The sequence below is a fragment of the Pseudorasbora parva genome, chromosome 2 (genome assembly GCF_024679245.1).
Source record: "Pseudorasbora parva isolate DD20220531a chromosome 2, ASM2467924v1, whole genome shotgun sequence".
Classification (NCBI taxonomy): Eukaryota; Metazoa; Chordata; class Actinopteri; order Cypriniformes; family Gobionidae; genus Pseudorasbora; species Pseudorasbora parva.
In genome coordinates this window covers 30,786,421-30,806,422 of record NC_090173.1, presented here as the reverse complement: position 1 = coordinate 30,806,422, position 20,002 = coordinate 30,786,421, and the positions used below count along the sequence as shown (strand labels likewise).

The following is a 20,002-nucleotide window of genomic DNA, read 5'->3' as shown; positions in this document are numbered from 1 at the left end:
TTCGTTTATGTGTTATTTTCTCCCTACTTTCTGTCTACTTTCTTTTTTGTTATGGTATCACCCAAATTTATCAATAAAAATACTGTTTCACAATACCTAAAGTCATTTGCGACACTTGCTGCTTTGAAATAAAAAAATCAACCCATCAGATTTACTTTCTAAATCTGGTTTACTGAGGGATTTGGAATTCCCTGGATTTGATCTACAATGCTTGCTTTCTTCATGACTTACCCAGCTTTGACCATTTGTGCTAATGTCGCTCTCCTTTATTTCCCTCTTCAGCTCTCCTTTACTTGAAGTTCAAACCCATTGGGTAGAAGACTCTCCTCCATGCCCACCCTTCCTTTTACCCAATCCAGTCCCTGCGACCCAGCGACTTTCCCCTCCTACTTTCTCCTGCCACTTATGTTCCACATGAGACCACACCCTGCTGCTCAACCCAAACACACCCAAGCCAAGGATTTTGAACAGCACATACTAAGAGCTAATCAGGAGACTTGAAGCCATTCAGGAAATATCAACACAACTCATGAATCTACCTGAGTACTGAGGAAAAGGATAAAGGAAAAGGCTGTGGATAATAAACTCATAGAGAAGACCACTCAGATAAACTGGCAGCACTGGTCCACCTTTGACGAAGAGCACAGCAATTAGGAGATTCCACCAAGAAAGTTTGAATCGAGGGTGAAAACAAACAGACACTAACCGAGGGACAACTGCACACATAACATATCCGCAATACTCCACACGGCACACATACCCACACGCATTACAGACTGTTACGGCACACGGTCTTACCACAGTCCTCACGTTACTCCATCCTAGACCTCGGCATATGAATGACAAGTTGTTTATTTGTTTGTTTTAGGCTCTCAGACACGCAAACACCGTCAGATTTGCGGTCCCACACTGTGATTCTCACAAGTTCCTCTTTGCAAACTTGTAAGGCCAACACATACACACTCCCACATTTAACCTTCTTCCCACAACCGGAAAAAGAACTTTCACACCTGTTCACGGCCTCAAGATGATGTGTGAGGTGATGCCCACCATCTCAGAGGACGGGCGGGGTGGTAGTGGAGGAGGCCCGTCCTCTCCAGCCGGAGGTGGTGGGGGTATGGGAGGCGGTGCAGGAGGCATGGGTGGTGGCTATGGGGGCAGAGAGGCCCGTGGTGGAGACGAGGGGGGGAGCACTGGAAATCTGGAGTCTCTAATGGTGAACATGCTGACGGAGAGAGAGCGGCTGCTAGAGAGTCTCCGAGAGACCCAGGAGAGTCTCGGCACGGCACAGCTACGTCTGCGAGAGCTGGGTCATGAGAAGGACTCGCTACAGAGACAACTCTCCATCGCACTGCCACAGGTACGCTTAGGGGGTCCTGTATGTGTGTTTAAAACCTTATTTTAAATTGCATGATCTTCATAATATTTGATTATTGTATGTTGTGCACACTGTATCTTGACATCATGTTAATTAACATGTTTAACATGATTAACATGTTTAAAGGAATATCCAAGGGTTCAGTGCAAGTTACATTTAAGCTTAATTGACATCATTTGTTGGATAGGCATTATGTTGATTGCCACCAATAAATGTATTCTAAAAAAACATAGTAAAAACCTAGCTTACAGTCTGCTAACATTAAAAAAGAAACTCACAGTTTTAAAAATTAAACACACGAGATGTAAACAATTTGGGTTAGCATGATTTTAATGTGAAAAAGAAAGTGTAAAAAATCTCACTATGTCATTGGCATGACAGTGCAACTTCATAAACCTAAAAATTAATTTAAGAAATGAGGATTTAAACACTTTTACAGTGCTGCTCAAATAATAAGCAAGTTTTAACATATCGATGTACTTGCTTTTACGAAATGATAGCCTCGTGTTTCTGCCTCTAATCCTCCAAAAATTGTCCCCATTGTCATCCATTGTAAGTGTCTCACTGTAGCATAGATTTTTTTTAGATTAGGGTAAAAAAAACAAACATTTTTTCTGTGTGTCTGAGAACATTATACCACAAATGCTGTCAATTCAGCTTAAAGCAACTTACTGCTGACAAGATGGGCTTTTAATACAACTTGGCTGTCTATGCAGTAGAAACATGAATGTATTTTTTGTTTTTAAATCAGTCTACATGACTATAGAGAAAACAGAAGAAAGGGGCTGTGATGTTCCCTTTTGCCAAAACACCCATAATGCTCTTTGATCCGACTGTCTGTGGGCAGGAATGCAAAATGCTGAGGTTCTACCTGTAGTTTTAACAAAAGCCCCAGCATCCGGCGAACTTTGGCTGACAAATAAATGCGGATACTGGGTGCAGTTGCATACACTACCGACATTGTAACAATACAAAGCGGGCTGGACATTTTCCAACTTATCCTTTAACTTGCATTGAACTTGAAATATTCCTTTAAGAATTCCTTGTACTGAATAGTTTGGAAAAACAGGTCATTGAGAGGAACTATGTCTTTAGGAAAAATGAGCTGCCAGTGAATTATAAAATATAAGTAGTGTTACATGCAGACGGGTGTAAAGAATCTAGAAAGAAATGGTCAGAACTAACCATGTCTGGTTTGTATTATTTCATTTGTCTGAATTGAGCAGTCTGTATTTGTACTAACATTCAAGATAATCTTTATCTTCCAGACTTGTTCTGGTCCTTTTTGCATCTGGTTTTGAACTTTTTTTTCCCCTGATCTAATTTAAGGTGTTCTACATATCTTTTTGAGATTATCTGCTTATCTTGAATTCCATAACCAGTTTTGGGGCTCTTCTTTTTTGTTTGTTGAACAATATGATCTTTACACATTCTTTTACACTAAATAATTTGTCTTTCGTAACAGTCCTGGTTGTTTCATTTATAGATTTAGTCAAATAATGAGTTTAAACCCTTTATTTACATCATAGCAGCTTAAGGTGAAATAGTATCCCAGCCAAGCAATAGCCATAATTTCACTTTCAATTTTCACCTCAGCTAACTAACTCACTTCTAGCCAGAACAACCTTGCATTTGGTGTCGTTTTTGCCAAAATAACTTGTAAAATGTAATTTTAAATGAAATTTATTTTATATTTACATATAGATTGTTGAATCCGCATTTCCAAATCTTTACTCATTTAAGTTCATCTTAGATTTGTCTTTGGATTTTGTGAGATTTTTCATTCACAAATTCATTTCACATGTATGTACTTCTTGCCGATCGAATTAGACAGTTTCAGGCCAGGCAGTCAGAGAACAGCTTTATTCAACTCTGTATCTCAAATAATGGCATGCATTTGCTTTTATAAAAGTTGAGTTATGTTTAAATGTAACAGTTACACAAGAACAAAATTAAAAAGCAATACTTTTACTTTTGTAATTTAAGTCGCTTACTACCTCACTGTCATCCTTGCTGCCTGTTTGTCAAGGTATAGTGCTAAAGAATGCATACACAGTATTTTCCAAGTGGCGACCACTTTTATTTGCAGAAGTGAATCTTTTAAGTAACGTGTGTGTATAAAGGAGTCACACTTTGAACAATGTATGAGTTACCTAATGGAGAAAAACTAGTTAGTCTATCTGCACACTATGTAAATACTACGTATATATTTGTTGCCACTACCTGAATTTTCAGGGAGTGAATTTGGTTGCGATGTCATATGAGTTTTGTTTCCGTGTAACTCTAACATTTCAGCATAACATCTCACCTTTTCCTTTAAAGCACTTTGCGCAGAATAGACACAACAGGAGACACAGAGTTGAACATAGCCATATTGTGATTGACTGCAATGTTAACAAATGAGACCTAATTGTAAAGTGTTACTATTAAATTTCCTACCCCATTTTTTCTTTTTCTTTTATCAGCATAAAATTTAACAAAGTATGTTACTTGTTTTGTTACATGTATGCTACAAACTGCTAATGGGGAAAGAAAGAGAGGGTCATTCATCATCTGTATGTACCATTAAAAAAAAGCAAATTAATCTTGGTTTAAGATTTTTCAGATTTTTAAAAATGTAAATAAGACAAAATTACTGATGAACAAAAAATATTTCTGCAGTCTAAAGAGGCTGCAATGTACTTAGCCTATAATTACCTGTCAGAAAAGCCATGATTCAAAAGTGTTCCACACATATGCGACAATTTGCAGATGCTAATTAAACAATAATTATAAAAAGCAAAAATACAAAACAATTTGTATACCAACTAATGATCAATCTATGTAGCATTGGAAACATTTTTGAGCCACCCCACACCTGACATGTGGCTTGACATTAAAGGTATCAGAGAGTCATAGTGAGAATGACTGTATTTAATGGGGTTATCTAATGCTATTTCATTCATTCTGACTTATTTACACTGTTAAAAAGTTGGATTCTCAAGCTAATCATGGCCAAAAAACAAACAAACAAAAAAACTATTTGGATGTATTCTGTGCCAATTACACTCTGGTTATGTTTTTTTTGGAGTATGGCGCTGTATGATGTCATAAAGGATTTCCTAGTATGGGCACATCAACCAGAGTGAGAGCAAGAGCCCACCCGGCAACGAGCTTCGCTCGGGATACAGAAGCCGTCAGCGGCGCTGCCATTTTGTTTTTAGACTACAAAATCAACAATGTGACTAAAGAAGTGTGTTTTTGTTTGTGAGGGAAAGATAACCTTGGTAAGCTTCCCAAATAACCCAGTGTTAAGGAAACAGTGGATGCCGTTTGTTTTTCCGGAGCAGCAACGGAGTTCTGCAAGTTCTGTTTGTCGCTGGATTTTTCCGGTCCCAGCGATAAAAGATTCCAGTCATTAGTCGAAACTACAGACTGTAAAACATTATCAAATTTGTTGGCAATCGGCGCATAAGTGCATATAATGTAACCATCTTAATTAATTACATCTTAATTAATGCATATATATATATATATATATATATATATATATATATATATATATATATATATATATATATATATATATATATAGTGTGTGTGTGTGTGTGTGTGTGTGTGTGTGTGTGTGTGTGTGTGTGTGTGTGTGTGTGTGTATTTGTGACTTTTTAGCTCTGCCCACTGCACACATCCACAAGATTGGCTGTTTTCGAAAAGAATCGGTACAACTTATCTGTCTTTTATAAATCTGACTCTTCGGAGATATAAAGGAGGCAATTTTACATGAGATTGGCAGTAACCGCGTATGTTATGTACCCTTTAAGGGGCAGAAGCGCCACAGAGAAGAGGGGAATCAATATCCCACGCACACACAAAAACATATGCAAACACTCTGAAATAAGCAGACTCATATTCAGAGCAGTGATACATTAAGCAGAGTTCAGTCGGTGCATCCCATCTGCGTTGGGCGTATGAGAGAAGAACGAATCAAAGCTGAAAAAGAGGATGTCAATCCATTGTTGAGGTCCTTTGTGTCAGTGGAACCGTCGCAAGAGTTTGAACGAGAAAAAGAAATAAGGCAGGACATTATCACGCAATTGTATTTGCCATGCTTGTGCCAAACATAATTCTAGTCCAAACTCAGCAAGGTACATTTCCAGAATGCCAAAGTCCTATGGGCCCACTGAGTTACCATCTGTGTACCACTATACCACTCCTAAGCTTAGCCCCCCCACTCCTCCTTCTTTTCCTTTCCTCTCCTAATTCTTGCTCCAGCTTCTTTCCCCTATTTTTGCTTGTTGGCAGAAAGTGAGGCAGTTTGATATAGACGGATGGATAGAGACATGACCCACCAAACACATGATTGGCCGATTTGAGCTCAGAAGGTACTTGCGACATGATTGGTCGAGAATTGTGCTTTGCTTTGTAAACGCCTTTTGATTGGGGATTGGTTTGCATTGCAGAGTGAATGTGATTGCTTGGTAAGATTTGGCTGAGATTTACTTTTGTTTATGTCTAAAGAGTCGCTGACTTGATTGAATAAGATTTGATTCACGTCTAGGTTAATTATTGGGGGTTCTTTAATTACGAACGTTTGCCATGTCATCCCACACACATATTTCAAAGTCATCTAATACAAATCCCAACATTTGCTGTGCATTTATGTAAATGAAAACTTCCACATGCACGTGGCGATTCTCTCTACGTAAGACAGGGAAGGTGTGTCATGCGTGATTCTTGCTGAAGGCACTCGGTCACATATAGGCAGATAGAAAAATATGGTGTGGCTTTAGACTCACAGTTCTAGCCATGTGAGGCCATATGTCATCTTACACAACATGATGCTATGAAGACCTTACACCCGAGAGTTGCTCATTGGAGTGTTCAGAATGTGGACTTTTGTCATCTGTTCTCAAAGAAGCAAAAAAGTAATGAACTGTTTGCAGAATATATGCACATAGAAAAATAACAGGTAAAGAGATCAATAAATTTACTTTTGATCATTACATTATCTGCACATAGAGTGTACATGACTACTTCCTATCTGGATTGGTTTATACAAATTAATGAGTTTTTTAGTTTTACAGACAAGGCTTAGTCCCCGACTAAAATGCATGTTTGAGCTGTTTCAAATGAAAGAAACTTGTAATGACATATCTTAAAGTGTTAGTTCACCCAAAAATGAATTTGATGTGTGTTCCGATGATGAACGGAGGTCTTATGGGTGTGAAACGACATTATGGTGAGTCATTAATGATTTCATTTTTGGGTGAACTAACCCTTTAAATATGTCAGTGTGATTGTTTTGTCTCAAGATGCACAGCAGCAATGCCTTTTTCTAAGATACGTTTATAAACGTTACTTAAATGTCCCAATTTAACTAAGGCCTAACCCTGATTTAGTTTAAGCCCTGTCTGTGAAACTGGGCCAATGTGTATTAAAACAGTTCAATTAAATAAAAAGTATTTAATAAGCTATTACACTTTTTAAAATATAAAACAGCCGTTCTCATACTTTTTGACTTGACGGCCTCGGCCCTTCATACAGGCTAAGATATCTTTAGCATTTCGGTTGTAATTATGGCAACGCTGCTTGTTTTTAAACTTTTCGAAACTGGAAAATGATTCTGACTCTGTATTTTTTAATAAAACTAGTTATAGAGGGGGGAAAGGAAATGCAATTTCAGTTTACAGCAAGATTCTTTTGTGTTTTTTGCATTTTAAAGTTTGCTGAGGCCCCTGGCCCCCTGGATGAGAACAACAGATTTAAAGAATCTCACATGTCATCCCATGAGATGTGAACTCGTTCGCATCTCCCAGCCTGAACTGATGAACTGTGCTAAACAGCACCCCATTGTCATCTGGGTCAACGACCAAAGGATGACATCCTACCACACTACAGTTTTGTACATTTTTCACTTTCAGTGCCACTTGCTGTCATTGAAAGTTTTCTTATTTTGTAATTAGGGATGGACGGATCATGATTTTTCAAGGCTGATTCAGATTCTTTTGATTCTGATGCTGATTCTGATACCAGTTGGTTTTGTAAAAATCAGATGTATTTAATAAAATGTTTTTGCTCTATTACCGGCCGAACTGGCCTTAAACAAAAAAAAAAAAATTGTGTTTGGAGCAAAAAACAACAACATCCAGTTCTGATAAATGGACTGTTCAAATGTGCATCTCTAATTGTAATCTCTACACATGCCCAGGTCTTCAGTTATAATTATGTTATAAGCATTGTTGTGTAGTGTTGATGGTTTGGTTGTATAGACTTTGAGATCAGAATTTCTGCCTCTTGACTACTTTCTGCCACCAGACTAATGATAAACTCTTTCTGTATATGAAATTGAATACTTCTCTTCTACATAGTATGCAAAAAATAGTACAGTAAATGAGTAGTACAAATGCATCTGAATACATACATAGTATTTGAAAAACAGTAGGTGAAAGGGATGACCTACTTCTTCCGCCAAGATTCTGAAGTGCACCTTCGATGGACACTTTAATATCCCATGAGGCCACAGGAGAGCATTTATGAATGACAGTGAAGCCACGCAACTGATGCTGGTAGATCACATGACAGCAACAACATAGCAGATGTAGTATGCCTGAAATTAATTTATACCCACATTCATACTATATAGAACATACTTTCTTTTTAAAGTGCCCCTATTATGCTATTTTAAAGGGGGGTGAAACACTCAGTTTCAGTCAATCTCATGTCAATCTTGAGTACCTATAGAGTAGTATTGCATCCTTCATATCTCCGAAAAGTCTTTAGTTTTATTATATTTATAAAAGAAATATGGGCTGTACCAAGTCTTTCCGGAAAAAAACGAGCACCTGGAGGCGTATCGTGTGGGCGGAGCTAAAGAATGACGAATGCGCAAAGCGGTGACGTCCTCAAGCGTGGAGAAACCCATGGCTATCACAGATAATGATCCAGAATCATTCGGAGGCTGAAATAAATTGAACAGGAGAAACTGCAACAGCAGGACGTCCGTCTCTGTGGTATGCACTGTATTTAGTGGCCTGTCAACATTTGTGTGTCTTTACTCTCAGTTTATGAGGACATGATTCGGTTTATGGACTATTGTATGTGATTAAACCTTAGCAGTAGCAAGCAAAACGGTTTTGCACGTCAGACTAGCGTACATAGAACAACAATAGAGTCATGGAGTAACCGTTAGCGCATTTGAATGACGAAGCACGCGATCGTGTCGTTTACTGATGTCTACTCTCGCGACGAGCCAACAGCATAGACATTTGAAGCAGTTTTACTCAACGGCTGCTTCCAAAGCAGGACCGAACCTTTATCGCTGGGACCGCTCCGTCAAAAACACACTTCTTTGGTATGATTTGGTGAAGTCCTGACAGCAGTGAACGGTGGAGATCCACTTTTGCGTCGCGACTGAAGCGATGTTGTGAAGCTTCCCATCATTTCTGCGTTCAAACCGGTTCAAATGCAGCGCTGCTTTCCCGGAATGCTGTGCTGAAGCGTTGAAGTCACCCATAGGAATAAAGTGGAGCGCAGCGCCTAGATAGACTGGATCTGCACCTGAGTGTTTATGGCTGTGCATTTCCTCTGTCGCTCTAGTCACGCGACACGCGCGCACCCTACCGAGAGAAGAGCCCGTACGGCCCATACAAGGACCTTCCGTTCTATTAACGTCATGTCGACCCATACTCGAAAAAAACTCGCCGAAACTTGTGAGAAACCGGAAGGAGTATTTTTAACACAGAAATACTCCATCAAACGTCCAACATTAGTTTTTGAAACTTTGTCTATGTTTAGGATGGGAATCCAAGTCTTTAACAGTGTAAAAAGCTCAGTATGCATGAAACAGCATCCCCCCCCCCCCCCCCCCCCCCCTTTAAATGCTCCTTATTTTGTTTTGGGGGCCTCCAACAGGTTTACATGCATAAATAAAAAATAAATAAAAAAACGGTTTCATTTTCTCCTAAAATACACTGCATATCACCACAGTGTTCAATGATTTTTCCACAAGCTTACTCTGTCATTTTGATCTAACTTTGTATGTACTTGCAGGGTAGCATAGTGAGTTACGAATGTTATGTGTATACATTAGTTCACTGACAGACTGATGTTACAGCTGACGGTCAAGAAAAAACTTTTTTTTGCTAAATGTAGGCTTGTCAGTGATGCGTAACGTTATCTATGCAGTGTTAGGTACAACTTTCAGGGCTGAAGCACAGATATTAGGTCACCACAGGAATGTTTCTAGCAGTAGTTCAAGGACACTTAAGTATTTGTTGTAATATATATATATGTCCAGTGCAGTAGCCTACGAAAATGTTTTATGTTTTAATCAGTAACAGACACCGTTATGAACCATCTACAAAAGTAAGCTTAGTTTAGTGTTACCACATTAACTTTATCACCAGCGTACACAGTTTGTAATAACACAATAACAGTAACTCTGAGTAGGGGTGTAACCCCGGCATCCTGGCCAAATTTGCCCATTGGTCTCTGTCCATCATGGCCTCCTAATAATCCCCATATCCCGATTGGCTTCATCACTCAGTCTCCTCTCCACCAATCAGCTGGTGTGTGGTGAGCGTTCTGGCGCAATATGGCTGCCGTCGCATCATCCAGGTGGATGCTGCACATTGGTGGTGGTAGAGGAGATTCCCCCCTTCTATGTAAAGCGCTTTGAGTGCCTTGAAAAGCGCTATATAAATCGAACGCATTATTGTTATAACTTGTTGTTCATTATAAATCTGGGATTACTATATCGAGAACGTCATAGAAAGCATGACGTAATGTAACTTACCCTGTAAACTTTAGCCGCATTCATCATGAAGCGGTTCAAACATTACACTCACTTCTTCTGGAGGTGCAGCAGGAACACGAATAGTTGGTACCGATCCTTTTTTCAGGAGCAGCTTCTTAGCAAAACCTGCTTTATAATGACCCTCATTTATAAAGCAGTCTGGTGAGAAATTATTTGCGCAAACGTGAAAGCCTTGACGTTGATCAGGGGAAATATTCCCTTCGAAAACAAAACTCAGCCACTGCGTCTTCAGCAGTTCGGATTTAGGAATAGCAAAATGACTGCTGTGTTTGTTATTACACTCAAGAACAGAACAGCACAATCGATTAGACGGCATTCAGGGTCTGTGTTGAAACGCTGCTGCCAATCAACAATCGTGGGAGGGGCGTCCGACGGTCAGATGGCTCGATTTGAGACAAGGGAAAACATATAAGGAGATTACATTTATTTTAATCATTATAGGATGGTTGCGTACAGGCACTGAAAAAACACATTTCCGTACAATCAACTTAAGTGCATGTATGTAAAAGTGCATGCATCATTATATGACCCCTTTAAGTCTTTTGAGGGAGCCCTTATTTGGGTAAAACCTGTGAATTAACTTAAAGGTTCTCTCATTCTGTTAGTTATCAGGTATTTGTGAGGCAATGTCCGAACTTTTCCCCCCAGGGGATATCACTTATAAAACCACTAGTAATTAATTACATATGGCACAGAAACAGACTCCTCCTGAAACATGATTAAATTTCTTCTTTTTTTATTTAGATGTAGAAAGGCACTGTTTACCAACAAATGTCTTGAGGAAGAAAAAGAGAACCTTTTATAATTGCAAACTCTTTTGGGTAACAGGTATTCCATGCTTTACTAAGAACCATTTTGATTAAAAGGTTGAGAGAAAAAAATAATACCATTTTTAAACCAACTATAGAAGAAAAGAGATTTATATTTATACAACAGGTCCTTATTCCAAATGATATATGAGTGAGGTGTAAAATTGTGTTTAAAAATGAGGGACACGCTGATTGCTCACACTGTAAAGGCTGCAACAATGGCGTTGATTTTACCATTTCAATCCAAGCGCGAGTCCGATAATGAAACATTTGAAGAACTAGTTATTCACTGAACCTACATCGCAAGAACGGCTTGAGCAGGACGTTTCTCAGTGATGCACTACTCGTTTTGAGATACATGTTGCAATTGTAATTCCTTACCATTAGCATTAACAAACCCATGTGTACATTTTTTTATTTATTGTGGTGCATGTGCAGGAACAGTATCTATAACAGCGCATAGCCTACATTAGCCTAGCACTAATGTGACTGATGTAACAATAAAGTTGGCTAAACAAATCTTGCTCCATCCTTTGTCTTTGCTCAAAGTAGTAAGAACGACAGACAATCTGCATTAATAGACACAGTTTCAGTAATAATGGCACACAGCTGCTTTTCAGTAGTAACGTGAGTTAGCCAGAAACTTACACAATATAACAAAACTACATAGTTTGCATTATACATGAATAATGATTCATACTTGCTTGCAGGTTGTGATTCTGTGGAACAAGTGGGTTAAAACAAACTGGGTACTGACCCATATTTCCAGAGCAAACGTTTTGTGAATACTGTGTGGAAGTCCAAGATTTGAGAAGCAGTCGTCAGTAAAATGACATGTTTGTGTGTAGCCTATGTCAAGTTGTTTGCGGGCAGAACATACAACACAGGCGAGCTGATTCTTTCTTTTGGGAGACAATGACTTTATTTATTGTGCACTTTTGACTTTAAAACTTTGCAGATTGTTTATTCACAAACAGCTGTGTTACACACTGCATGAACGGTAATGTTCGAAAAACCATAATAGGGGCACTTTAATGGTTGTTCAAATTCAAATGTAGTACCTGCTCAGACTGTATGTGATTGCAGACACAACGCCAGCATGCTCTTACACCTGTTGAAGTCGGCCAATCAGGTTAGATCTTGCCTGATCGAGAAAGCACATTTCTGTTGTGTGTGTGCAGTAGGCTAATACCTCAGATGGTCAGTGAGTCTGTAGGCGGTCCGTGGGCAGGCTGTCTGAAACCCAGACACAGTGGACACATCTATATGGTTTTATGTGTTTATTTCTACATTATGTGTGTGTGGTTCTGTAAATATATTTCAGGCTGACCACAGCACTGGATACACACTCTTTGGTTTATTTGTGTTTATTGTTAGGAGCCTGTAAAGATCAGAACAGAGCTCATTTTCTGTTGTTGTGTGTGTGTTTGTGGGTGAGCAGGAGTTTGCGGTGTTGACCAAAGAGCTGAATGTATGTCGGGAGCAGCTGCTGGAGAGAGAAGAGGAGATTGCTGAGCTCAAGGCGGAGAGGAACAATACACGGGTCAGTAACCCTATAACCATAATCTGTGTGTGTGAAACAGACATCATATCCTCTTTATATCGCATGCCTGTGTTTGTGCTTTTGTGTTTAGGATGTTTGTTTTGGAAAAAAAATGTTTTGGCTGGGGTGCAATATCTTGCCATATTATATCAGGGATGTTTCCTCCCAGGAGGCAAGGGAGGCAGGCAGTACCTCTTAAACAATGAAAAATAATCCACTGTAGAAAAAATAAAACAATCCAAATATGATAAAATATGCCATTAAAAAGTGTATAAATCATATGTGTATAATTAAAGGATGAGACCAGTGACACTGTCCAACAGCGACATGAGCAGTTAAAGTTATGGTGGGAAGGCCCTTGCATCCCCATAGGCCATTGAGCTTCAATTGTTCTTATGGTTGTTATTTTGAAATAAATGTAAAAAAAAGAGAGAGAATTGATGAGAAAGAGAAATACTAATAAATAGAACAATAATTGCACTGTTAATGTAAAACTGCAACATAGAATTAGCTTTGTTTGTTGTTATTGTTCAAATTTATCTTTATATTACTATTGTGCACAAAAAGTATATATATATATATATATATATATATATATATATATATATATATATATATATATATATATATATATATATATATATAATTATTATTAATTGTTTTTTTGGGGGGAATTAAAAAAAAAAAATAGATCAAAAGTGACAGAAAATACCTTTTATAATGTTACAAATATTTCTATTTAAAATAAATGCTGTTCTTTTGCACTTTATTCATCCTGAATCCTAAAATGTATTAAAATTATTTTAAATGGTAATAATCTATCACAATATTACTGTTTTTACTGCATTCTTATAATAAATGCAGACTTGGTGAGCATCAGAGACTTCTTTCAAAACCATAACATTTTTTTACCAACCCCAACATTTTGAATGGTAGTGTATCTGACTCTCCTAAATTGATCCCTAGGAAATGTCCACTAGAGTAAAAAATGGTTGATAACTAGTCCCCGTCTCCCCAATTTAAACTCTCACATTCTTTGTTTCTTCCCCGTGCCTTCTAGCTCCTGCTGGAGCATCTGGAGTGTCTGGTGTCTCGTCACGAGCGTTCTCTGAGGATGACTGTGGTGAAGAGGCAGGCTCAGTCTCCTGCTGGAGTCTCCAGCGAGGTGGAGGTGCTCAAGGCCCTCAAGTCCCTGTTCGAACACCATAAAGCCCTGGATGAAAAGGTTTAACACCCATTCCCTACTCTGTCCTGTCCGACACCATGTCAGTATGGTGATAAATCCAATTATCTGAATTTTTGTGACCACAGCTGACGTTTAGTTTGTGTTTTCATTGTGTTGTGCTGGTTAGCCCTGCTCATAATGAATACACATTGGTCTAAAGCTCCAAATATGACCAAAAGCACCATTAAAGTATCACGAAAATAACCTGCATGACTAATGCACTGTAATTGAAGTCTTCCAAAGCCATGCAAAAAGCTTTATGTGAGGGGAAATAACAAAATGTAAGCCATTATTTCTCTGCTGCAAAGGTAGGTTGAATTTTTCCTTTAAAACACTGAAACCACAACCTATTAATTCTGTGTTAAGGCATAAGCTATCAATGAAGCAGGTGAACCTGTTCAGATTCCTCTTTACAAACTCATTAATAGGTTTTTAAGGCCGATGTCAATGTGTAAAACAGCCAGACATCTATAGATTCACTGTGTCTCTTCAAAGAGGTGATGTTTTTTGGACAAGTTCTCCCTGCTGATTCATTGTCTATTGTTCACCTCTCCCTCAGGTGCGAGAGAGATTGCGTGTGGCTTTAGAGAGAGTCGCAGTTCTAGAGGAAGAGCTGGAATCATCCACAAATGAGGTGAACATCATACTGTCTTGATATATACATATATATATTTATACCCCCATTTCTCACTCTATGTGGCACGCTGGTCTTGCATGCTTAGATTTGTTCGTTATGCTTAGGTATTGTCTTTACGGGATCAGATTAAAAGGAGAGAGCGGGGTTTGGACAATGGAAAGGAGGTGAGTCACAACTGTTTGAATCTTGTATTGAGTCTTTTCACTGTTCTTTTCCTCATGTTCCTCTGTTTTTCACGCAGCGGCTCCCGAACGGCCCCTCTTCCATCTTAGATGATGGCGAGATCGACAGACAGAGAGAGGGAGAGATAGAAAGACAGAGAGCAGAGCTTTCGCAGTTAAAAGAAAGACTGGCGCTCATGTGCAGACAGGTGAGTGTTGCACTGCTGCCTACAGAGGGAGCGCTTTAAGGCATCGTAGTAGGCACAATCCCCACGTGGCAAGCTGATTCAAAAGTTGTCCAACCTACCCAAATGTAGCCCCTACAGTAAAGCAGTGAAATATTATTACAATTTAAAATAACTTTTCTCTTTTTTTATGTATTTTAAAATGTACTATATTTCTGTGATGGCAAAAGAAAAGATGACTTCAGAAATCATTCTAATATGCTAATTTGCTGCTAAAGAAACATTTCTAACTATTATCAAAGTTAAATAATTTGTGAAAACCATGATTCAATTTCTTCAGAATTATTTGATGAAGAGAAAGTTCTAAGAAGCAGCATTTATAAAAGTCTTTACTGTCACTTTCGATCAATTTAATTTATTGATGCTGAATAAAAGTATGAATTTCTTCTAAAAACAAAAACTGATTGACCCCAAAATCTTTAAGGGACGTGTATGTGTGCTGTGCACCTTTTGCTTATTAGAGTATTGCAACATGCAACTCTGCGGAATTATTCTGTGTAGAGAATTTCAAATCAGCAACTTATGAGGTTCTGTGTTGGCTAGGACTTCGAAGGCAGTTGGGTTTTGGAACAGAGCTTGTAAGTGTATGTGTGTGATGCATATATAATGTTCGTAGACACAGGAAGGAAATACGGGACAGACGGGGTGGGAGAAGACCTACAGTATGACACACTCTGAGCATTGACACATTTTGGATGAGAAGGTTCCAGTTTGCCTGGCATTCCTATGGTTGCCATAGAGATGCAGGAGCAGAGGAGATGCTGAGCGAAAGACGGTGTCACATTCTGCTGCCCTCTGGTGGATGTGCGCTGCATTCCAAAAGTGCAAAAAACAAAAAAACAAAACAACAAACGACAGAGGGAGAAACGGCTACTGGAACGCATCCAAGTTTCATTGGCTCGTTTTTGTGTTTGCATGCGTTCATGCGCACATGTTAATGTCTGAGCCTTGTCGCCCATGTGCAGGTTGGAGAGATCGAGGAGCAGCTCACTACCGCCCGGAGGGAATTAGCTAAATCTGAGGAAGCCAATCAGAAGCTTCAGAGGGACGTGAAAGAGGTGGGTCGGAGGTTAAGTTCTCATCGAGAACGCTTCAAAACAAAATCAAGAGCCCTGTGTCACGCAACCATGGTTTTGCTGTCATCCCACCTCCCTTCCCATTTAGAAGGGTTTCTTGCCACAATGCAGTGATTAATTGTCGGTAAAGTGCTCTAGTTGTTGATGGGTGTGCCTGTCAGCCAAAGCGAGATCAATCAAGCTGCCAACAAAATAATCAGCTGTCTATCTGACATTCCTCATGGAAGAAGTCTAATTTTCTGTATAATAGAAGCATGCCGTACTCTCCTGCGGTAACAATGACTTGCCAACTTGGCAGCAGCGCACGTTTCATGTCACCGACTCGCTAGTTATGGAATTTTCCAGAATTGTCGGTTGCTACCGTGGCTTGGTGTCCTATTTAAACTAGATACCTTTGCTTTGAGCAGGTTTTGTCACATAATTTGCTTCGACTGCCATAAAGTACAGAGTGGAGAATGAAGGTTTTTTTTTTTTTCAGTTCCCAAGACACATTTGCCTTTCGTTCTTTTCGTCTTTTATTGCCTCTTCTTGCTCCCTCATCAAAATTATGCAACATTCTACACAGGTTTTTTGTTTCGCAATAGCTGTTTATAGTCAGCTCTAGTTGAAGTAAAAAGTTGAACTGCTATAACTGCTGTCTAGACAGACACCCAACCATAATAATGTTACTGAATGGTCTGATTGTAATCGTTAGTGTGTGTATTTTTATGTTTACAATGAGTTAACCACATGCTGTTGATTTTTATTCTTTTTTTTTTGTACATGATCTTTTTTGTCTCACATTTTTTTCACCCCCTTAACCACAGGCGCTGTGTCAAAGGGAGGACATGGAGGAAAGAATCACCACCTTAGAGCGCAGGTAAGCTGGACCAGATTAGACCAGATCTCAGTGCTAAGTTTCAGTGGGAAAAATTAGCCCAGACCGCACTTTGGAATGTCACAGATCGAGACACAGTTTTGATTTATCAAGCGCCCTGCAGATCCTCACTGTGTGTGTTTTTTGTCTGTAGGTACCTCAGTGCCCAGAGGGAGGCAACCTCTCTCCATGACATCAAAGACAAGCTGGAAAACGAGCTTGCCAGCAAAGAGTCTTTATACAGACAGGTACAAAAGGAAAATCATGTACAGACACACATGAAAGGTGTAACTATTGAAGGAACATTTAACAGCATGTTCATCTAAAGGAGTCTCTGGGGATTATTTTCAGGAAATGCTATCTTCCGTACCTGATAATTTTATTGTGATTTTTTTTTTTTCATTTGAAAATATTTTCCTTTCTTTTAATATTTGAAGAAATCTTTCAAATTTTAACAATCTCAGGCCCAAAGTATCAGGGTTATAGCACCCGCTTTAGATGAGTCATGCTTCCTCCAGTATCTAGATTAATCATGTATAGTCCTAGAATATATAGCTAGGATTTTCCCCATAAAATTATTCAAGCTTGACAAGGCCAACTACATTCTCTGATATATCATATTCATATATATATATATATATATATATATATATATATATATATATATATATATATATATATATATATATAAGCTACATTTTAGATATTTTAATTTGAGGGTTTATTTATAAATATAATTTATACTACAGTTCAAAAGTTATAGTGTTAAATATTATTACATTTAAATAACTGTTTTCTATTTTAATATATTGATGGCACTTAAAACAATTCTTATTATTATCAATAATGAAAACAGTTGTGCTGCTTAATATTCTTATGGAAACTGATGCCTCATGTACAGGATAAATTGATGAATAGAAAGTTTAAAAGAACTTCATTTATTTGAAATGGTTTGTTAAACACTTTGGATAAATGTAATGCATCTATGCTGAATAACTATTAATGTTTTTAAAAAGCAAGAACTTACTGACACAAAACTTTTAAAAGTTTAATGGTTATGCCAATTGAGTTTCTAAAAATTGAATGTTTCATAAATTGTTCTTGACATTTTTTTTTGTACTTTTATAATTCTGTTACTGTCTTTCATTCCATGAACTATCCATATAAACAAGCTTTTACCATTTGCTAGTGTTCAGAATCTGACTTCAGATTTATGAAAATGGAATGAATAATGGAATTTTTGTGGTTGTTTTTTGCATGTGATTAAAGTCATTCATTCAATATCGTTATATTAGTTAAAAGCCTTTCTCTGTCAAATCTTAAAGATTAATAAGCAACTCCTGCAATGGGCAACACTGTTTTTATATTTAAAAAAAAAAATAGAGATGTACTGTTAGATTCAGACATTTTAGCTATGGAACCACTGATCAGTGTTAATGTACCTAAAATACTGTTTGCATTTTAAATCTAAGTTAATTTATTTTGTTGTTTTAAAGGTTTGTGTGTTGAGGTCTGTAATTAAAGATACAACAATTTAGAATCTGTTTCCAGGCTCAGAGATATGTGTAGACGTGTTGGTTTTACGTAACATACAGCATTTTTACAGCAGTCTTTGCCTTTCATACATATCTAAATGAACACTAGTTATGGATAAAGTGATGTCTAAACTTTTCATCTGCTTTCATTTGTTTACCTGATTAATTTTTTTGCATGGTCTTTGGTGGCTTAATTTTTTGACCTTGTGAGATTTTAAGAGAAGTTCCGTTGGGGGTTTACCACGTCATTTTTTTTGTGCGCCTCTTATAGTGTTCTTTATCGTCTTGGTCTCATTGTTCTGTCACTTCTCATCCCTCTGTCTCGTCAGAGTGAAGAGAAGAACAGGCAGCTCCAAGAGCGTCTGGACGATGCTAAACAGAAGCTGCAGCAAACCCTCCAGAGGGCCGAGACGCTGCCCGAGATCGAGGCTCAACTTGCCCAGAGGGTGGCGGCACTCAACAAGGTGTGTGCCGTCAGGTTTAGATCTGTTTGTCCTTTTGTGGTCCTGTGCTATTAACTCACTTTGAATGGAGAACAGGTCCAAACTTTGTTAAAATGTATTTTATCCTTGCTCTGTTGTTTAGGCAGAGGAGCGTCACGGCAACTTTGAGGAGCGACTGAGACAGTTGGAGGCACAATTGGAAGAGAAGAATCAGGAGCTACAGAGGGTGACTCATCCTCTCTTTTTGTGTTTGTTTAGCATGTTAGGCTCAGATATAGTGAGGCACTTTTACTATGGATAATCTTTTGAAGTAACAAAAAAGTAATAAATTATTTGAAAATGTAAATCCTTTAAAAGTTAAAAATATTTCAGTTGACGTGAGTAAAAATGTATATTTCGCTTGAATTACAAACATTACATCGACATTAGGAATTTCAAGGGTGTGTTCACACGGATTTATATTAATTTCGTGGAGGTGTAAGGTACGTATAAGACAACCTGCATGTTCTTTTTTATTTTTTTTTATTTGTTTAGATTGTTTAGCTCGCTTCATTTGTGAGCACTGTTGCGAGCAGTATTAGTCTGCCTCAGCTCGTCAAAAATGCCTTTTACTGTGATGGTAATAGTAGCCTAGGCTAAATTAACTAACATTGTGGTGCTTGAAGTGTTTTATATCTATGGATTTTATTATAGGTAAGACAAGTCAAGAGTTGATTTGAGAGGCTATATTGATTGAACATGCGGTTAACTCACTGTCGGCCGCTGGCCGTTTGGTCTTTAATTTAACAAACAAAAATTGCTCTAAACATTTTTCTAAATTAGCTTAATAAAGAAACTAAAAGAAATACAACTACTTTGACATTAATAAATAAACCTGAACTATTTTAAATAATAGTGTGAATGCTAAGCGAACCGGAGCTCATTATGAAGTCACATGTATCATTTTCTTAGGTTGAACCAAGAGATTCAAATTACAAGTGTTAATACACCAGAAATGAACTAACATCTACAATTACTATACTATTTCTTGTGAAATAATACATAAACAATAAAAAATAAAAAACCTTAAAAATAAATTTAAGTTTAAATACATTAAATATTGGTAATATTAATCTGGAGGATCTGAAACTAATTTGATAAGTAGACGATGAAAAACCCCCTGAATATTTTAAGCATTTCACATGGTTTATAGAGTTTTATGTTGACTTTTAGCCATCAAAAAAAGTGGATCCCCATCTGGCGGGATGTGTGACTTTAACAAGAACCAGTAGAATAAGAATCAAAAAAGTGTTACCTT

General features: G+C 38.0%; 1 protein-coding gene across 2 annotated transcripts in view; it reads left to right on the top strand.

Annotated features, from left to right (window-relative positions):
- ppfia3 (PTPRF interacting protein alpha 3) overlaps positions 1–20,002 on the top strand; it is a 46,138-nt gene that overhangs the window by 2,121 nt on the left and 24,015 nt on the right. The window contains exons 2-12 of one of the 2 annotated variants that reach the window (XM_067415451.1): positions 283–1,360; positions 12,426–12,527; positions 13,588–13,752; positions 14,312–14,386; positions 14,494–14,553; positions 14,631–14,759; positions 15,761–15,853; positions 16,678–16,730; positions 16,882–16,975; positions 18,592–18,726; positions 18,848–18,931. In XM_067415451.1, the coding sequence (XP_067271552.1) occupies positions 1,028–1,360; positions 12,426–12,527; positions 13,588–13,752; positions 14,312–14,386; positions 14,494–14,553; positions 14,631–14,759; positions 15,761–15,853; positions 16,678–16,730; positions 16,882–16,975; positions 18,592–18,726; positions 18,848–18,931 (1,323 nt within the window). In that variant the 5' untranslated portion in view covers positions 283–1,027. The remainder of the gene's footprint in view (positions 1–282; positions 1,361–12,425; positions 12,528–13,587; positions 13,753–14,311; positions 14,387–14,493; positions 14,554–14,630; positions 14,760–15,760; positions 15,854–16,677; positions 16,731–16,881; positions 16,976–18,591; positions 18,727–18,847; positions 18,932–20,002) is intronic. The other variant, XM_067415461.1, reaches the window with a different exon arrangement.